Raw genomic sequence first — 17,530 nt, forward strand, 5'->3', positions numbered from 1 at the left:
TGACAGCACCACTGAAACCAACAGGAGGAGGAAGAAACGTGAAGTTGGAGGCACGGAGAATTTCCAACCTCCGCCCCGTCAGCAGCGCGGGGGGAACAGAAAGGGAAGAGCCCGAGGAGCCCCGGGCGGTTGCGGGCTTGGAGCCACACGTCAGGTCAGAGAGGAATTCGTGCCGAGACAGCAAAACGACAAGAATATAGCTCCTACGAGAAGCAGAGGGACTTTTATTGTTCTATTTATTTATTTTTAGAGCAACCGAGGCGGCGAGGGGCCACTCGGAGGAGGGGGCACCCGGCGGCCCCCACCGGGCCCCCGCCACCGCCTGAGGTACTGCCCCGGGCCCCTCCCCCTCGAGCCACGGTTCGCGAGGCGACGCGCACGTCAGGGCGGAAGTGACGCGCGGGCCGTGACGCCGGCGCGAGGCGAGGCCACATAAGGGGGGAAGGCGGCGGCGGCCGGAAGCGAACGGCGCGGGGCGGGGCGGGCGCTGAGGGGAGCGGAGAGGCGGCGGCGGCCTCGGCTCCGGCCCCGGCCATGGATTTCCACAACATCCTCGTCATGGCCTCGGAGCAGCAGGGCCTCAACGCCGTGCCGGTGAGCGCGCGGACGGGGCCGCCGGGCCCTTCCCTTCCCTCCCCGTCCCCTTCCCTCTGGGGGCGCCGAGGCACCGGGCGCGGGGCCGCTGACAGGCGGCGAAGGCCCCGCGGGGCGCGGGGGGTGGCAGCCGGGGCCGGTCCCGGGGCCGTGCTGGGGTGGGCGGCCCGCAGCGGTTGGCGGCTTCGCTGTGGGGCGGGTGTGGGGCGGGCGTTCCGGCCGGCCGGTAACGGGAGGCACCGAGGCCGCGGGGATGGGGCTGCGGATGAGCCGCGTGCCGCCTGGAGGGAGGGCCGGGGGCCTCCTGCTGCGCTGGCATCCCGGGTTGCGTTCCTTCGGCAGGACCGAGCCGTGTGTGCTTAGGTGCTCGGCAAATATTGGCTTACGGCAGGCACCAGCCAGGGAAACACTTGGGCTGTGTGTTCTGTCACCAGGCGTCAGGGTTCTGTGCTTCAGTGATGAAAGCGGTGTAAATGAGGGCAGGTAGAGGCGTTTAGCATAAAAGGTGGGGGACAGGATTAAAAGCGTAGCCTTTACTTCTGATACTGCTGACACAGGCACCCAAGGATCGAGGTTTGTCTTGCACTCTCTGTCACTACTTAAACTTTGTTAATGTTCACCGGTGTTGTGACCAGTCACTGGTGTGGACCAACCACATGGTAGGTACACAGAATTCATCAGATCCTGCTGTGTTTTTACATCTTATAAAACATATTTTGTATACGTAAAATGTATACGTTTATATATGCTTCATATACATTTGTAAATGTATACACTTGTAACATATCTTTTGGATTTAGTCTGATCGAGTTTGTCTCTGAATCTACATAGAGATGTTATTTGTAGCATAAATAGGAAAATAGCAACTACGTAAACATGGTAAGGTATTTAAATGCCTGGTTTATTGCTTTTAAAACTTTGTTTCACAAAGCTGGTTTTGGGTGGTTGTAGTAAAATTTCAACCTCTTCAGTTTTCTCTTGCAGTTCTCAGGTGCTGCACCACTCTTCCCTGTCACAGAGTTATGAATTATGATGATGAATTGATGAAACATCTGCCATGCTCCCTATCCCAGATATTGTGCTAGGGGAGGCAGTCCTACCCGTTGTGCAATGGGTGAGGAGGGTTTTGTTACTGCTTTTAGAAAAGGCAGGATTAGGATTTACCTGATTAACTCATGCAGAGGGAGTGCAATTATATGCATAGCTGAAGCAGGGTTAGTTTCTTGCCTCTCTTGCATGTTAGTGGTGCAGCTTTTAACTATCAGATGACCTTGGTCTCCAAGAAAAGTGGGGCTGTGCTTGGCACTATTATCTGCAGCTGTTGGGCTTCAAAAGAAGGCCTGTGGAGGTTTTCTGATCTGTCGACATCTAAGTCACTCCACTAGAGTAAAACTAATGCATAGAATTCATTCCTATAAGAAGCATGTAAGTAAACATATTTTTTGATTGAAATACTTTACAGACAAATTATACGATTCACTGGTATGTAATATTAATGGGTTTCTAGAAATGTTGATTTCTGCATTAATCAGCAGATCCCTTGAATTTCCCTTTGAGGAGTTTAAAAAAATCAGTGCACTGAATTAAGTATTCCATGCTTACTGTAATGAAAAAGAGTAATACAAGTTTTGTATAAGTTGACTTTTTCTATCGTTTCTAAGAAATAATATGGTCCTGTATCATAAAAGAGGGACAATATTGCATCATGTCATTGTAAAAACAGCTCTGCTTGTTCATCTCCCAGTGGAAATAGGTTAGAAAGGAACACTGCTGAAATGAACCTTCCAGGGCCCTATTAATTGCATCAGGTTGGGTTTCTAAATAGAGAAATAACTCAACTAGTGTATTAATGACGTGTCACTAATAATCTTCAAATCAGTAGCTGAAAAATATCTCTTTTTCTCATGTAGCATTCGGGGGGGGGGGAAGAGGAGGAGCTTCAGTATTGTATCTTGTTGTGTTTATATTTGGCTGTTGATCACACCTGCAGTGTGGACTGGCTTTGGTAAGACATGATACCAGTCATGACTGTTGAACTTGGTTCGATGTAAATCCTGCCTGGGCACCCCCTCTCTTCACAGTGAGATTGGTACATGCTGATATGGGGCATAACTGATGTGGTGAAGCACTTTGAGGTCTTTATGGAAGATACTTCTAAAAGTATGAAATGAAATAACAGTTACATAAAAACAGAAAAAGCATATTTACGAACTCAGTCACCCTTTTATTTTGTCTTGATTCTGCAGTCATTAATAATTTATTAGAAACAACCTCACCTAGGTCACTGTTCCTTTTCACAGCGGGTGAATCAGTGGACAGAACTTGAAATCTGAAACAGATTTAACCACAGAGAGGTGCCCTGAAACTGAAACAGCTCATCATCCACGTCAGCACTGTCTGAAGTCTGGCTTTAAGTTGGCCTGATGCACAGGAGCATGCATCCTTACAAAATAACCTCTGCTAAAACTGACAGATACATGCAATTATGGAAACTTGGTTTGTGTTTCACTCCTCACAGTAGATTTCCTTAAAAATGCAGCAATTGTAAGTATTTGGGAAGAAAAACCACAGCAGAATCCTGAAGGTTGTTCAGAGGACCAGAACTTGTTACAGAGCTTTCCCATGACACTGTAATTTACAAACTACTGAACACTTGCCTCCAGGCAGGAGGAGTCCTTTGAGAGCTAGAGAAAGGGTGGCTGTGAAGCATGGGTCGCAGTTGTGGAATCGGGCTCCTGTTCCATCTGCAAACGCTTATGTGGCTAAAACCTGTCTCAAAACAGGGCCTGGCAATGCTTCGTGTGCTGTATCAGTGCCCACGAGGACAGCATGATCTGTAGTAAAAAAGCTGGCATGGGGTTGAAGAGGGCTTTTATTTAGCAACTGGACTTGATGGTTAAGTTCCAGGCTCTTACAAGCACTGACTAAAAGGTGTAAAACTGAGTTTTCCCTATTCTAAACTCTTTTTACATAAATGAATGAAAATGGGGACCACAATACACCACATGAAGGAAAGAGCCAAGTGTGCCTTTTTCCTGTGTGAAGCAATATTCAACAGAAGGAATTTGTGTGTTTTTTCAGTTAATGGTTCGGCTTAGGTCTTGTGACAGCAGTTGCAAAATCTTCAAGTGACTTTACTTTTTTTTTTTTTTTTTTTACACTTTTTCATACAATCGGTGACCTTGTTGAGTGGATTTGGAGAGATGAGAACAGCTGACAGTTCGAATGCTCTTATCGCTATGGTATTTATAAGGGTGGTTACAACCTGCAGGGGATGATACAAATTGAAGGGTGCTTGGTAACTGCCATTAACTGTTGTAACTCGGCGTTCATAGTGGTAGTTGGGGAAGCATTTCACACGTGTGTGTGTGCCAGGAGACAACAGCTGCAGAGCGAGCTAAGGTCCGCAGAGCAGAGGCAGTGGCCATCCAAGTGAGGGCTGAGAACCGACTGCTCAGTGGGGAGCAGCAGCAAACATGGGTGTGGGGGGCTTTGCCTGCGCTGTGTGTTCACAAGGGCTGTGGTGAACTTGCCAGTGTAAAGAACGTGTGAGACAGCCTGTGAAAGCTGCCTGTCCTTGGTAGCACAAGTGGGGATTGCCTTCAGCTCGGCTGTGCAGGCGCAGAGCTGCTGGCATGTGCAGGCGCTGTACAACAACGTGGGATGGTGCAGGATCTGTCACTTGTCTCACAGGGCTTGGGTTCAGAGGCAGGCATCGCTGGCTGGGTGCTAGTTCTGATGGGACAGGTGGGGAGTCATGACAGGGTTCACACAGGTAAAGGGAAATGAGAAACCTCAGGGGAGAGCTCCTGCAGGAGTACTGTTCACTGACAGGAAGAGGTTGTGTTTCTCTAGGGGATGCAGTTGAAGACGGGCACTTCCGCAGCCTTCCCTTTATTCTTTGGCTAAAGCAGTGCCCGTTCTGTCTCAGCAGTCAGCAGTGAGCCATTACAGGTGCTACCTGGAGAGTTAATCGCTGTTTGCAATCTGAGAAGGGCACTGTTCTGGGATAGCTTGACCTGCTCTCTTCTAGGGCTAACTGTTTGTTTCCCTGTTACTTAACCACCTCGGCGATAACAAAGCCAGGCAGTGTGGCTGCTGCTGCCCAGCTGCTGATGTAGTGACGTGCGCTCACTTAGTTGGGCACTTCTACTGAAAGTCGGGTATTTATAGGAGGTTGTGGAGCACGTGCATGCTTCAGTGCTTTTAAGAAGACCAACCTTAGCATGTTATCGTACACATTTTTAATTGAAAGTGCACGACGTGTGTCAACAGCAGTGGTGATTCATGGTACAGAGCTTTCTGTACTCGTTTATGAAATGCTTAGCTGTGGTTTCAGCTGTTAGTCAATATTAAGTAATGCTGCTGCCAGGAAGACTTCAAATCTTGAATTTTGCACAATTTCTCATTTAGTGGCAGTGAGAAAGCAGTGTGTCTGTCTGGCTGCTTCACAAACCTGCTCCTGGGTAGGACTGTTGGTTGTAGTGCAGCAAAACAAAGCCTGAAAACTGCTTCCCCATCACTTTAATTCTTTATAAGGCTTCCTAATGGGATAGATCAATCTATGTTAGTCCCTGCTGTCTAGCAGTTTTCAAAAGTGCTCCTTCTGCCTAAAATTGTTTTTAGAAAATCCTTTCTTTTGTCTTTGTATTTAAAAATTGTACAAGTTGAATAATTAAACCAAGTTTTAACAAATGAGATTACCAATTGTGAAACATGCCATGTTTAACTTAGTACAACACTGACTTATGCCAAAGATCAGTATACTGCAGAGTACCTTCAGTTGTTCCAAAGGCACTAATTTGCTTCAGTATCCTTAAGAAAGGATTTTCTCTGGTGATGTGGGGATTGCTTTGCCTCTCTGTCTTTTCCAATTTAGAATATGCATGCTGGATTATTTCAGGCCACAGAATCAAGGGTAAGGTGAGCAGAAATTGAGAGGAAGTCCTGCAGTACCGCTGAGGTCTCCTCAAACATGAGGTCTTTGCAATAGCTGTGGTAAACAGCATGGAAGAAATGGGGCTGGAAGGGGGAGTGACTCGGCTTCCCTTGAAAAAGTGGGGCCCTACTCCACCCATCTTCTAATCCTTTAAATGGTTCTAGCTGTCATCATTGAGTCTAATGATTTTGATCAAAAGTAACCAAAATTGTTCAGAGCTGAAGCTTCTGGAGTGGTACAGGTTTCCCAAATCAGTTCCCAGGTTGTGGCAAATGCTCTTGTGCATAGAGGAGTTTCAGTAATTGAGTCGGGTTGTAGTTGCTCATTCCTCATGCGCTGAGGAAGCATGTCAGGGTACAGTACTGCAATGTAGAAGGATGCTGTAGCTTCAGAGTTTTAGTCCCTTGGAAATTATTAAAGGTGCCTTCAGACAGCTGGTATTGGAGCTGCCCTTCTTGGAGCCAGTTTTGGCTGCATTTGAGTCTCTGCACCTTGCTTCATCGTATCTGTATGCACAAGGCAATACATGGCGTTACATACTGTGACATCAGGTAATCCTGGTGTTTCTTTGCATGGTGCTGTTTCAGTGAATCAGATTAGACTTAGGGCTTCCATTGTATGTTACTGAAACCTACAGAAAGCTGTGGTACTTGCTTGTCAGCTTATTGTCCTTTAAATACTTGGATGATGTATCTATCTTTGCTAGATATTTTCATGTCTTTAACTTTCATAATTCTGTACAAGGCTTCATAAGGCTTAATTTACCATGTAGGTCTTGTCTGGGCTTATAATAGGCTTGTTACCAAAACCAAAACAAACAAAAAATAGGAAAGAAAACTCAAATATTTCTTTTCTGAATTTATTCTGCTTTCTACCTGCTTCTAGACTTAACTGGCATCTATCATATTTACCTTGGTGAGTGTATGTGTCTTGTTGCTTTTTCTTCTCCAATTTGTGGGGAGATGTAAGAAGTCTTTTCTGTCCCATTTATCATTCTAAAGCTCAGCCTCGTGATACCCAGTACGCCTGTGGAAGGGCATGGCTGAGTGGTGCAGCTGCACTAGTGCAAGTGTTGGTTACATTTTTGTACACCTCAACATTTCTGACATGTTTATTTGTTTGTTGCAGAAAAGATACAGTTTGGCTGTTGGTCCTCCCAAAAAGGTTCCAAAAGTCAAGGGTGTCGAGTCTGCAGCAGTACAAGCATTTCTCAGACGGAAGGAAGAAGAAAAAAGAAAAAAAGGTAACTGCTGAAGCAGCCCAAAATATATCCTGTGGAAGACTTTCATTGACTCTTTGAGACTTTGACCCTTTTTACAGGGCTCTTGCAAATAGGGTTTTACATTTGCTTCTGGAATTCATGCATATAACTGCTGATGCTGAAGGATAGCCAGGGGAAAAGTTAGGGCCAAGGATGTTTGCATGCTTTCCGAAGGATTTAAACGTTAATCAGCTACACTGGTATTTGCTGGTGGAGACCAAGAAGTAACTAAGGTGGAGAGAGATTTCAGGAAAGCATCCTGAATTTTTGTTAACATTACTTTGAAATATCGTTTTTGTGTCAAAACCTGGTAAGAGTTCTTGCTGTTGTTGCCTTAGTCTGCTCTCTCAATAAAGCTCGAATTTTTAAATTGGTGTGGCAAAAGCTTTACCTAAGCCATGCGGTGTTTTTTTTCCATTTTTATTATAACCAAGTCTGATGGACAGGGTGGCCCAGGATTGTCTTTCTCTCCTGGGCCAGTTGTAAGCCAGCTCCTTATCCCTGCTGGCAGATCCAGCCAGAAGCAAGACTGAGCATGAAACACAGCTGTACTCACAGTGTACAGTCATGGCCATTGACAAATAATGTAGGCAGGGCATGGTGCCTTTACAGGTACCCATATAAAATGCAGCATGAGTAGCCCAATCCAGTTTCTAGGAAGTGATGCTCAGAAACCCCTTTTTCCCAGGTCTTTCTGGTATTTTGCCCATATCCATGCCATTGGTCTGTCTAGTACGTAGCCCTCAGATGTCATTTTATTCACTAGCTAGTTCAGCATGAATTTTGTATGTGATCTGCTGACAAGACACTTAAGATAAAGAGCATATGCTTAAACAGATGCAGTGACCTGCAGCTTGCTCATCTGTCTGGCTGCTTCCCTCCCTCTCCTACACCTCAGCCTACTTTCCAGTTCTTGTTCCCACACCCCAGTATTCATCCCTCCCTTTCCCCACCTTCACTTAAAAATGGTATTAAATTTTGTACACTCAATTCTTTTACTCAATCTTAGAACTCCTTCCCTTTCACCAGAGATCCCATATGTCCTGTGCCTTTTTACACAGTAAGTCTCCTTAGTTTGTATAGCATTTGACAGTGGCTTCTGTTGAATCACGTCAGCCGGTTTTGTAATAGCAGTAGTTGGGCATAATTATTCACCTTTGTTTGTACAAGTACCTGATTCAGGTGGATCAGGCTGCCCTGTTGGCAGACCTGGATCACTTTCCAGTCTGTTGTGAATAGCTGTTAGCCAGATATCCCTAAGCTATTGTCTTAAATGGTTTATCAGTTGGAAAAAAACTGAAATAAACAGTAGTGCTTTTGCTTAACTTTCTCCTGATTTTCTTTTTACAGCATTGGAAGAAAAAAGAAAGAAAGAACAACTCTTGGCCAAACGTATTGAACTGAAACATGACAGGAAGGCACGAGCTATGGCCTCACGAACAAAGGATAACTTTTATGGCTATAATGGCATTCCTGTTGAAGAGAAGTCTAAAAAGAGGAGGACTTGTGAGAACGTTGCTCAGGCTCCAGAGGCTGAGTATGCATCAGAAGATGAAGCTGAGCAACTTGAATATGCTCAAACGGAATCTGAGCACGAGCAAGAGGAATATGATGAGAAACCATCCAAAGCTGCTCTAAAACCAAAGGCACCTCCCAAAAGTGCACCAGCACCTCTAAACTTTACAGATCTTCTGAGGCTTGCTGAAAAAAAACAATATGAACCAGTAGAAATAAAAGTAGTGAAAAAGATAGAAGAAAGACCCAGAACAGCAGAAGAATTGAGAGAGAGGGAGTATTTGGAACGCAAAAACAAAAGAGTAGAAATGCAGAAAAAGAAAAATGAGAAGGAGATGAAGAATACGGGAATATCTGGTTCTTCAAAAAAAGTGACTTCTCTGAAAGAATGTGGAAATGCAAAACTTAGTAAAAGCTCAGTAGATAAACATTCCTCTCCAAAAGGCAGCCTTTCTTCTATGAGCGGTACTGATAAGAAATCCAAAGCACCAGCATTGACTGAAAAACACTCCCGGTCATCATCTTCCAGACCGAGCCAAATGGAAAAAGTAAAAACCTCTCAAAACGGTTCCTTAAAAAGTTCTACTGGTAGCAGTCATAGTAAATTACCTGTCAATGGCATAGGAAAGTCTGGCTCAAGCTTTCCTGTGCAGTCCTCAAAACCATTGGCCAACGGCGCTCAGAGGCTACCCTCTGCTAAAGAATCCAGCCTGAAAAGGCCTGCCCAGGCGAAAATGGGAAATGCCACAGCCCTCCAACACGACGTCAACTCCAGTGCAAAGCGAGCCAGCAGCAGCTTAGGAAAAGGAGGACCTGGGCATCCAGGTGGCAGTTCAAGTGTAGGACCAGGGCGATCAGGCAGCAATTCTGGTGTGGGACCGGGCAGGCCGGGGAGTGGTTCAAGCCCAGGACCTCGGCGGCTGGGCAGCAGCTCAGCTGCAGGACCAGGAAGGCCAGGTGGCAGCTCAGGCGTGGGACCTGGAAGGCCGGGTGGCAGCTCAGGCACGGCCCTTGGGCGACCAGGGAGCAGCTCAGGTGCTGGACTGGGACGGCCAGGCGGCAGCGTGGGCAGCGGGCCAGGAAGGCCGGGCAGCAGCACAAACACAGGACCTGGGCGGCCGGGCAGCGGCACAGGAACAGGACCAGGAAGGCCGGGAGTCGGCCCCAGCACAGGACCTGGGCGGCCGGGCAGCGGCTTGGGCACCGGACCAGGAAGGCCAGGGGTCGGCCCGAGCACAGGACCTGGGCGCCCAGGCAGCAGCTCGGGAACAGGACCAGGAAGGCCGGGAGTAGGCCCAAACCCAGCACCTGGGCGACCGGGCTTGGGTACAGCTGTAAAGCCTAAGTGTACTGTTGTGTCAGAAACGATTTCTTCTAAAAACCTAGTCACAAGGCCTAGCAACGGACAGATAAATGGAATGAGACCTCTACAAGGGCATAGACCCATGTTTCGTTCACAAGGTATGAAGTTCCATAGCAAATAAGTTTTTAACTTTATTTGTTCCATATTTTTGATAAGTCGGAGTTGAGGTCACTGGGGGTCTTTGACAGTTGTAGATGCAATAAGGAAGACTTGCACAAAATAACATTTGTCTTTTAAAGAGTGTACGTAACAGTGGAATACTTCTTTTTGCTTTGCAACTTGTTTTCACCCCTTCTTATATACCTTGAAAGGAGGGCCCGGGCTGTAAGGTCTTGATGAAAGAAAGCTAAGCAACCTGTGATGGATGGTGGGATATGGATGGTTTTAAAGGAAAAGAATTAAAGGATTCACTTCCTGCATTGCTCAATTATTCTTAGCCTTTAAAAATTTAGTAAATAAGATATTTTAAATAACAGATGCTTAAAGCAGCACATGGAAACTGAAACACAGCAAACCTGCAACTGTTAGTTGAGTGCTTGGGGAAATTTGCCTTATCAGTGACTAGCAGGAGCAAGCAGTATGTGCTCTAGTAGTTAGTACCAGAAAACCCTGATGAAGAGCATAGACTTCTGTCTGGTAGTTTGCTCAGGATGCAGTTGATGATACTGATAAGTAATCTTCTACTGCACAGCATAGAGGATGTACTTCCTTTCTGTGAACTTGAGAATTGCTAATTAGCTTGAGGCAGAAGTTTTCTACTTGGAAGCCCAGAGCTAATAAAATGTACGTGCCCAAAGTACAGCAAGGAGAAGTACTTTTAAGGTAATGGTATGTTAATGTTAATTCATCTTTTTTTATTCCCTTGTCATTAAGGTATTGGGAGACCACCTATTGGTTACAAAAGACAAATAGACGACGATGATGATGACGATGAATACGACTCTGAAATGGATGATTTCATTGAAGATGAAGGCGAGCCCCAAGAAGAAATATCAAAGCATATTCGGGAGATATTTGGATATGACCGGAAAAGGTACAAGAAATGTAAATTTTAAGCTATTGCAAAGCAAGCAACAGAACAACAGAGATGAATATAGTTCAATGAATAAAAACATTGGAAATAAGTGAAGTGCTGATATCAAAAAATGTTTTTTTGTTGTTTTTTTTTGTTTGTTTTTTTTTTTTTTTGCATTGCAGAAATTTAATGAGCATTAGAACCCCTTCTGTGCACAAGGAATTTTGACTTTTTACATTGCTTGCTATACTGGGGCAATAATATTTGGGGAGCAATAATATTTGATGCAAGCAGGACATAATCTATGAACAACATGGCTTCTTCAGCTTGTCACCTACCTAATCCATAGTAACTCCTTCCTATAATAAGGTGTTAAAATGCTTCCTATGGCAGTGGGTATTTGAGAATTCATGAATGTAGCTGCCTGAAAATGAACTGGTAAATGCAACAGTGTTAACAGTTCTCTAAGAGGATCTAAGGTGGCATATTTGTATGTCTAGGAACTGTTGGAAAAAGAAGACTGGTTTATTTAAATACTTTCCTCATGTCTGACTAAGGTATAAGAAAGCAAGCATTTTAAAGACTTGTAAGTTAGATTCTTTCAAACTGTTAATGAAACCATATGTGGCAAGGTAATTTTTAAAAGGATGTGAATTCATAATTGATCTGTGCATGATGGTGTTTTTCTGTGTGCTAAACACTAATATTTAATTTCCAGATACAAAGATGAAAGTGACTATGCCTTACGTTACATGGAGAGCAGCTGGAGAGAGCAACAGAAAGAAGAAGCTAGGAGGTATGCTTGGATTTAAAATAGAAATTGGGAGATTTGTTTATTTTCTGAGTCATGGGGATATTTACTGCTTTTTTGTAATGGAGGCAAATAAGTCTTTACATTTTTGATAGGAAAGCTTAGGTAGAAGATGAAGCTCAGCCAACCAGAGTGCCCATGGAATAGTGGGTAAAAAGTTCTGTATGTTCATTCTATACATTCAATGCATCACAAACTTTGCTAGTAGAAATTTTACCAACTTAGTCCAAAAAGTCTTCCTGCAAATACTTTGAATTCTGACTGAAATGACAAACCCTTCAATTTGTCCCAGACATGTTTTTTTTTGCTAGTTCTTGAGGACTGGAAGAAGATTTGTCTTGATCTATATACATGTGGTTTTTGTGCGCATGAATATATAAAGAACGCTCTGACACACATCTGTAATAAACAATTTCAAAAAAGAAGATTAGGCTTTCTTATTGGTTTTGGCCTATAGACATGTGCAATTCTTAAATAGCTATTACAAAACTTGGCATTCAAAAACTGATCCTTTTTGTTTTTTTTTTCCATGCCTGGTGGAAGATGTCTGCAGTGCCATTACCAAAGTTTTGTAAATGTTATGGAAGTTTTTTTTATAGCTAATGGAAAATACTGGAAATAGACAGTCAAAATTATTTTGTTTTAAGTTTTTTATATTTTTCATGGGGTGCCTCAAGTACTGTAAACTTGCATCTTTTTAAAGTTATAGTCAGTGTCCTTATTCGTTCCTACTCTTACAAAAAGCTGCAGCTCATGCAAAGCTGTAGTCTTTTAAATGGAGAAATAACTGGAATTTTACAGTGATACTGCTATTTACTGAATTCTGTGTTGAAGACCTAGAGTGAGGTTCTCTAAAGGTTAGTGCCTCACTAACTTTTAACTACACGTGCTAACGTAAAAGAAGAAATGAGGAATCTGAGTAAAACAGTAACTATTTCCTGTCCTTGGCTATTTTTCACTGAGTTTGGTTAAAAGTTTAACCTTTGACGTGAGGAGCTTTTTTTCTAATCAAACAAGCCCACTAAAATTACTAAATTCTAAGCTGAAATGGAAAATGATGCTTCAAGCCAGAGATTGATCGCACAGATTCTTGTTGTTTGCTCTCTTAATCTGGATTCTGCAGTTTCCTGCATTCATTGACTTCCCTCTGCTTCTTTAGGCATAAAATCCTTCTTAGAGCCTGTTCTGGAGCAGTTACCCCAGAGCAGCTGAATGATGACAGATGGTCAAGTAGTTGACCCTGATATATTTTGGTACAAACTGCCTTATGCTGCTTCACGTTGAGCTGTGGATACTCAAAGGCTCTGAGTAGGCCTGCAAACCAGGCAGGGACTGATCACAAAACAGTATCTCTGTGGCACCCATTGCTAGTATCATACCGGCAAGATTATCCATTGAGGAGGAGGTCAGTGACCGCAGATACTGTTCTCAGTATCTCTTTCAACATACTGACTTCTAGGAAGTTGAAGGAACTGCACAAGGACATAGCCAGAACATGCTCTGTTCAGCAGCATCTCTTCCCTCTGCCTGCTCCTGAGTCCAGGCAGCTAGCTGGACTGAGGGTAAGGCAGTGTCATTCATGGAGATGCCTCAAGTCAGGAAGTTGCCACGAAATCTCTTGCTTGTTTGACAGATACGCTCTCAGTCTTGCCAGTGAAAAAGGTGTAGGCGGACCTCAGAAAAGCTGATCTGAGTCAGTTCTGATATGAATTGCATGTAAGAGTTACTCTGGCAAGAATTGATGGATGTTTCAGCAGCTTTTTGTCAAAAAAGAATGATCTTTCTTAGCCAAACTTTTTTTTATAATGGTCATTTCTTTGAAGAAAACTTTATTTACCTTCAAAAGATTTGGTTCTGCTCTAATGATGAGACTTTTGCGGGTATATTCTTTCTTTTCTTAAACTGTATTCTTACTGTAATTGAAGAAAACTTACAATTGTTGAACTGATCTAAATTTTTGTTGCTCAAATCAGTTGTAATTTAGAATTTCTTTTCTTGGGGGAGAAGACAAATTGCGTGTTTCTTGAGTAGCAGTTTGTAAAGGCTTTCAACTTATTTGGCAGCTTGAGACTCGGTGTTCAGGAAGACCTAGAAGAATTGAGACGGGAAGAGGAAGAACTAAAACGCAAGAGACAGTCTAAGAAGCTGAGGACACGTTAACTGACTTATGGTGTTGACTTCTTTCATTTTTCTGCTACCCTCTGCCTCCATACATCTCTTATTCTACTTCAGTTTCCATTTGCTTGTTAGAGGGCAAAAGAATATGTTAAAGGGATGAAAGAACTGAAAAATAAAGGCTTTAGTTTGACTTAAATAAGATATTTATTTTTAATACTGCCAGGGTTGATTTTTTTCTATGAAGAAATTAATGCACTAATGCATATTATTAAGTAGAAGAAAATTAATTTCCATTGATGAAATCAGTTCAAGATGCCAGCAGAAATATTGACTAGCTATGCACTGACTTGGAACTGTGTGGGCCCATATACAAGTAAACCAATTTTGCATTCACTTGAAAGGAAGGTATAGCATTCTTGTTCCCTGATTATTATTTTTTTTTTGAGATGTAGAGAAATTGCTTTATATCCTGCTTTGCTTCCTGAGTTGGGCCTCAAAGTATTGAAACGTTATCTTCTGTACAGAAGCGGCTTGGGTGTAAATTCAGCCATTGCCACAAATGTTCAAAGCAATAAAGTGCTTTATACTTTCTGATGACCCATAAACAATAATTAAACTAGCACCCTCTTATTTCTGAACAGGAAAGTGCACGTCACTTGCAAAAATTGCACAGTTATGGTTGCAACCCAAAGGTTAGGCTGGCTTTTGCTGTGTCTGGAATTTCAATGCCAATCAAATTCAGTATGATAAATACACATCCCGAAAATAGGAATTTCTAGTGTTCGTATGTAACCTGTGCTTTTGTGCTCAAGCACATGCTTAGGAGTTCCCTTCCCTCCCTGTCAATCTTTACATTTGTCTAACAGCTTCTGCTGCTTTTACAAGTTGTGTGCAGTGCTTGTGTTTTTTTCTTGCATTAAGCATCAGGTGTGTTTAGTGATTTGAAATGTGGAGTAGTTATTTATCTAATCAGGTTTGCTATTTGGAAAGCATATTTCCAAAGTATTTTCAGCTCTCTGAAATTAGTAACTTCATATCAACTAGTGAGTCCTTCTGAGTAACTTAATCGAGCCAAAAATCTAAAATGCATGTCAGGAGAGTTTGTTCTGTTACCTAATGCCCATATTTGCACATTATTTCTAGCTATGCACTCAAAGATTAACTGAATTTGTTTACCATCAACACCGTGTTCATTTAAATCAATAGGGGTTGTATTTGAGAGTCTGAAGCTCAAACCTGGTGTTGCAGCTACTTTGATTCCCATGGCTGCCCTTTGAAAGCTCACCAGTATCACCACTCAGCTTTGCCGCGAGCTCCAAGACTTCATTGATAAAAACCTCCAGCTTTAGCTGCTGAGGCTATGTTCTAATACCAGAAGTATTTAGAAAAGTGTGAAAAGGGTTTGGGGTGTAAGTTGGAGGAAAAAAAAAAAAAGGAAAAAGGAAAAATCAATGAGTAGAAAAATAATGAAGGAGCCTTTCCTACCAGAGCACTGTTTGTGTTCTTCCTGGAAAGAGTTCAGACAGCAACCCATAAAGAACAATCTTGGAAGCTGCTGAAGTTTACACATCTGACTCTTAATGAGAGAAAAAACAATTTGCCTTTTTTAAGACATTTTCTGTTGATGGTGTAGCATTTCACTGCCTTAGCAAAACACTGACATAAGCTATTGGGATGGATTCTATAAACTAATTCAGTATTAACTGTCAGGGAGCCCAGATGATAACCATCATTGCTCCTCTGTATTTTTTTTAACTAACAAAAATTGTTTCTCAGTGTATACACTTGAGACCATTCAAGATAGTGTAATCTCAGTGCTTGTCTAAAAGTGTGTTGTATTCACTCTGCTTAATGGGACCATCTGAAATTTCCTGTTGTAGCTCCTAGAATTACCCAAACGTGGCAATGACCTCTGGGACCATCATCAAGTTTTTTTTTTTTTTTTTTTTTTTTTTTTTTTTTTTTTGTGGTCTCTTAGTTTTGTTTGTTTGTTATTGTTCTATTCTTTTTAGCTGGAGAAAGGCTCTAGGTCTGTCAACCCAGACAACTCTTATCAGTTGCAAGCAATTTCCTGCCTGGTTGGAAAAAGTCTTGTGTGAAGCAAAAGAACTATAGTGATTCAGAATTGGTTCAGTTTGGAATTAAATCTGCATTTCAGATAAATATAGGTTAAATAAATCCTGCTTATTTCATCACTTTGTACACAGTTAAATTTCCTAATCTGTAAAGCACTTTGTCATTGGTCTTTTAGATGGTGACTGGAATGTACTCTGCTCTGCCAGCCTCCCTAAGACACTGTATAACTTTTCTTCGCACAATAATAATTGCTTAATTTTGTTTGTTTCATATGAAAAATTATTTAAGGACACGTTTGTAATTTTACAATCAAGAAGTACTTTCTCATAATTGGCATGGGATACTAATGCTTCTCAAATTTTGTACAATGTTTGGGTTTTAATGTTTGCATTTGCTGCATCTTTGTAAATCGTCTAGGAAGGACATTGTATCCAAAAACATGTTTGCTGATTTCCGGATTAATATTATTAATCTAATGAGTACTTCAGTACTCATCCAAAGTGCATCAGAATTTGAAGTTAAGAAAACCTGAAAGAATGCTTATATTGGTTTATGAAGATCTAATGATTTAATTGTATGTAATGAAATTCTGGTTTGGTTTTTAGATTTTAATTCACTGTTTGACAATGTGCCTTTTATACTAAATTGTGTCAAAAAATAATGAATGTAGGAGTATAAAAAGGTTGGTCAGTTTCTGCTATCTCAGATTCTATATCCTTAAACTTGATAGTGTGAAATGGTGACATACTTTGCATAAAACCCTTCCAGGTCTGGCTTTGATTGCACAATTACAGTAGCTACTTCTTTACTGATAACGCTAAATCAAATGAAGGGCACTTTCTATTGATGACTACTTTTTGAAAATGTCTTGTATTTACACTTGAGCTGTGTTTCACTTTACAGCGGTCTTTTTGGAGGCCAGGGTTTTGCATATCACAGGAAGCCTTACTGTGCAACTCTGTGCTGTGCATAAAATAAAAATCTTTCAAGAAGTATATGAGATCTCTATGGAAATCTGGATTTATTTTTGTGTAAAGCCCAAAATATTGTCCAGGAAAACTAATTTTCTATTTTTTTTGCATTTTGTAACATAATCTAGTAGCTGATGCATATTTCTAGATATAGCGTGCATATTTCTGGAGACCAAAACATGTCAGAAAGAAAATAAATATATGCAGAGACTGGTGTTTAAGTTGTGATGAATGTACTTCTATTTATTTTGGTGAGTGGGTGTGATGCAATATTAAAGTGTTAGTGTGTAAATAAGGGTGCTTCTAGTTTTAGCCAATGGTTTTCTTTGGGGATATCAGTTGTGCACAATGTCTTTTTACACAATGTGACAAATCAGGTTTAAAAACGTACATAGCTTAACTGTTTTCTGGTGCTGTCAAGAAAGTGTATACTTTTGCACACACCAAATGCATATAAAACTTTTGCAGAGTATGTATACAATAAATTACAGGCATTAAACATTTCACTGCTATTTTTCAGTGGTTTCCTTTATGGAAGACTTTTCAGATTGTTTTCTGCTGTTTTCCTCAGAGGTGTCACATAAAACAGCATTAGGCTGAATGTTCTCCAAGAAAAATTCTTCTCTTGTTCTCATGCAGCCAGCAAGAATGTATGAAAAATTGATGGAGTCGCTTAACACTCAGAAAAGAGCTGAAATTCATTGCTGTCTTCTACAGTTTAGTCTTCTAACCTAATTTATATTTGAAGGAAGGAACATGCATTTCAGAATGGGAATATAAACAAGCATACAAGCTGCCTTTCATCTCTTCCAACGGGAGTACGGTGTTTCATCCTGCAGTTTCATAAGCAGCATCCTTCTCAGATTC

General features: G+C 42.0%; 1 protein-coding gene and 1 long non-coding RNA gene across 2 annotated transcripts; both read left to right on the plus strand.

The window, feature by feature from the left end:
- The first annotated feature begins 463 nt into the window (after positions 1-463).
- Positions 464-16,884, plus strand: SPTY2D1 (SPT2 chromatin protein domain containing 1). Its single transcript, XM_084522459.1, has 6 exons — positions 464-594; positions 6,662-6,776; positions 8,145-9,770; positions 10,546-10,705; positions 11,406-11,483; positions 13,562-16,884. Exons 1-6 carry the CDS (start codon positions 535-537, stop codon positions 13,656-13,658), a joined length of 2,136 nt encoding a protein of 711 aa, XP_084378585.1. The 5' UTR covers positions 464-534; the 3' UTR covers positions 13,659-16,884.
- On the plus strand, positions 1,394-3,103 carry LOC311438281. Its single transcript, XR_014694053.1, has 2 exons — positions 1,394-1,708; positions 2,895-3,103. It is a non-coding gene; the product is annotated as an uncharacterized lncRNA (long non-coding RNA).
- Positions 16,885-17,530: the final 646 nt, after the last annotated feature.

This window comes from Aythya ferina (assembly GCF_964211825.1).
Source record: "Aythya ferina genome assembly, chromosome: 5".
Lineage (NCBI taxonomy): Eukaryota > Metazoa > Chordata > Aves > Anseriformes > Anatidae > Aythya > Aythya ferina.

Coding starts and splice junctions, on each gene's coding strand:
- SPTY2D1 (XM_084522459.1), top strand. CDS start 535: ATGGATTTCCACAACATCCTCGTCATGGCCTCGGAGCAGCAGGGCCTC. Junction 6,777..8,144: donor AGAAGAAAAAAGAAAAAAAG/GTAACTGCTGAA, acceptor TTCTTTTTACAG/CATTGGAAGAAAAAAGAAAG. Junction 11,484..13,561: donor CAGAAAGAAGAAGCTAGGAG/GTATGCTTGGAT, acceptor CTTATTTGGCAG/CTTGAGACTCGGTGTTCAGG.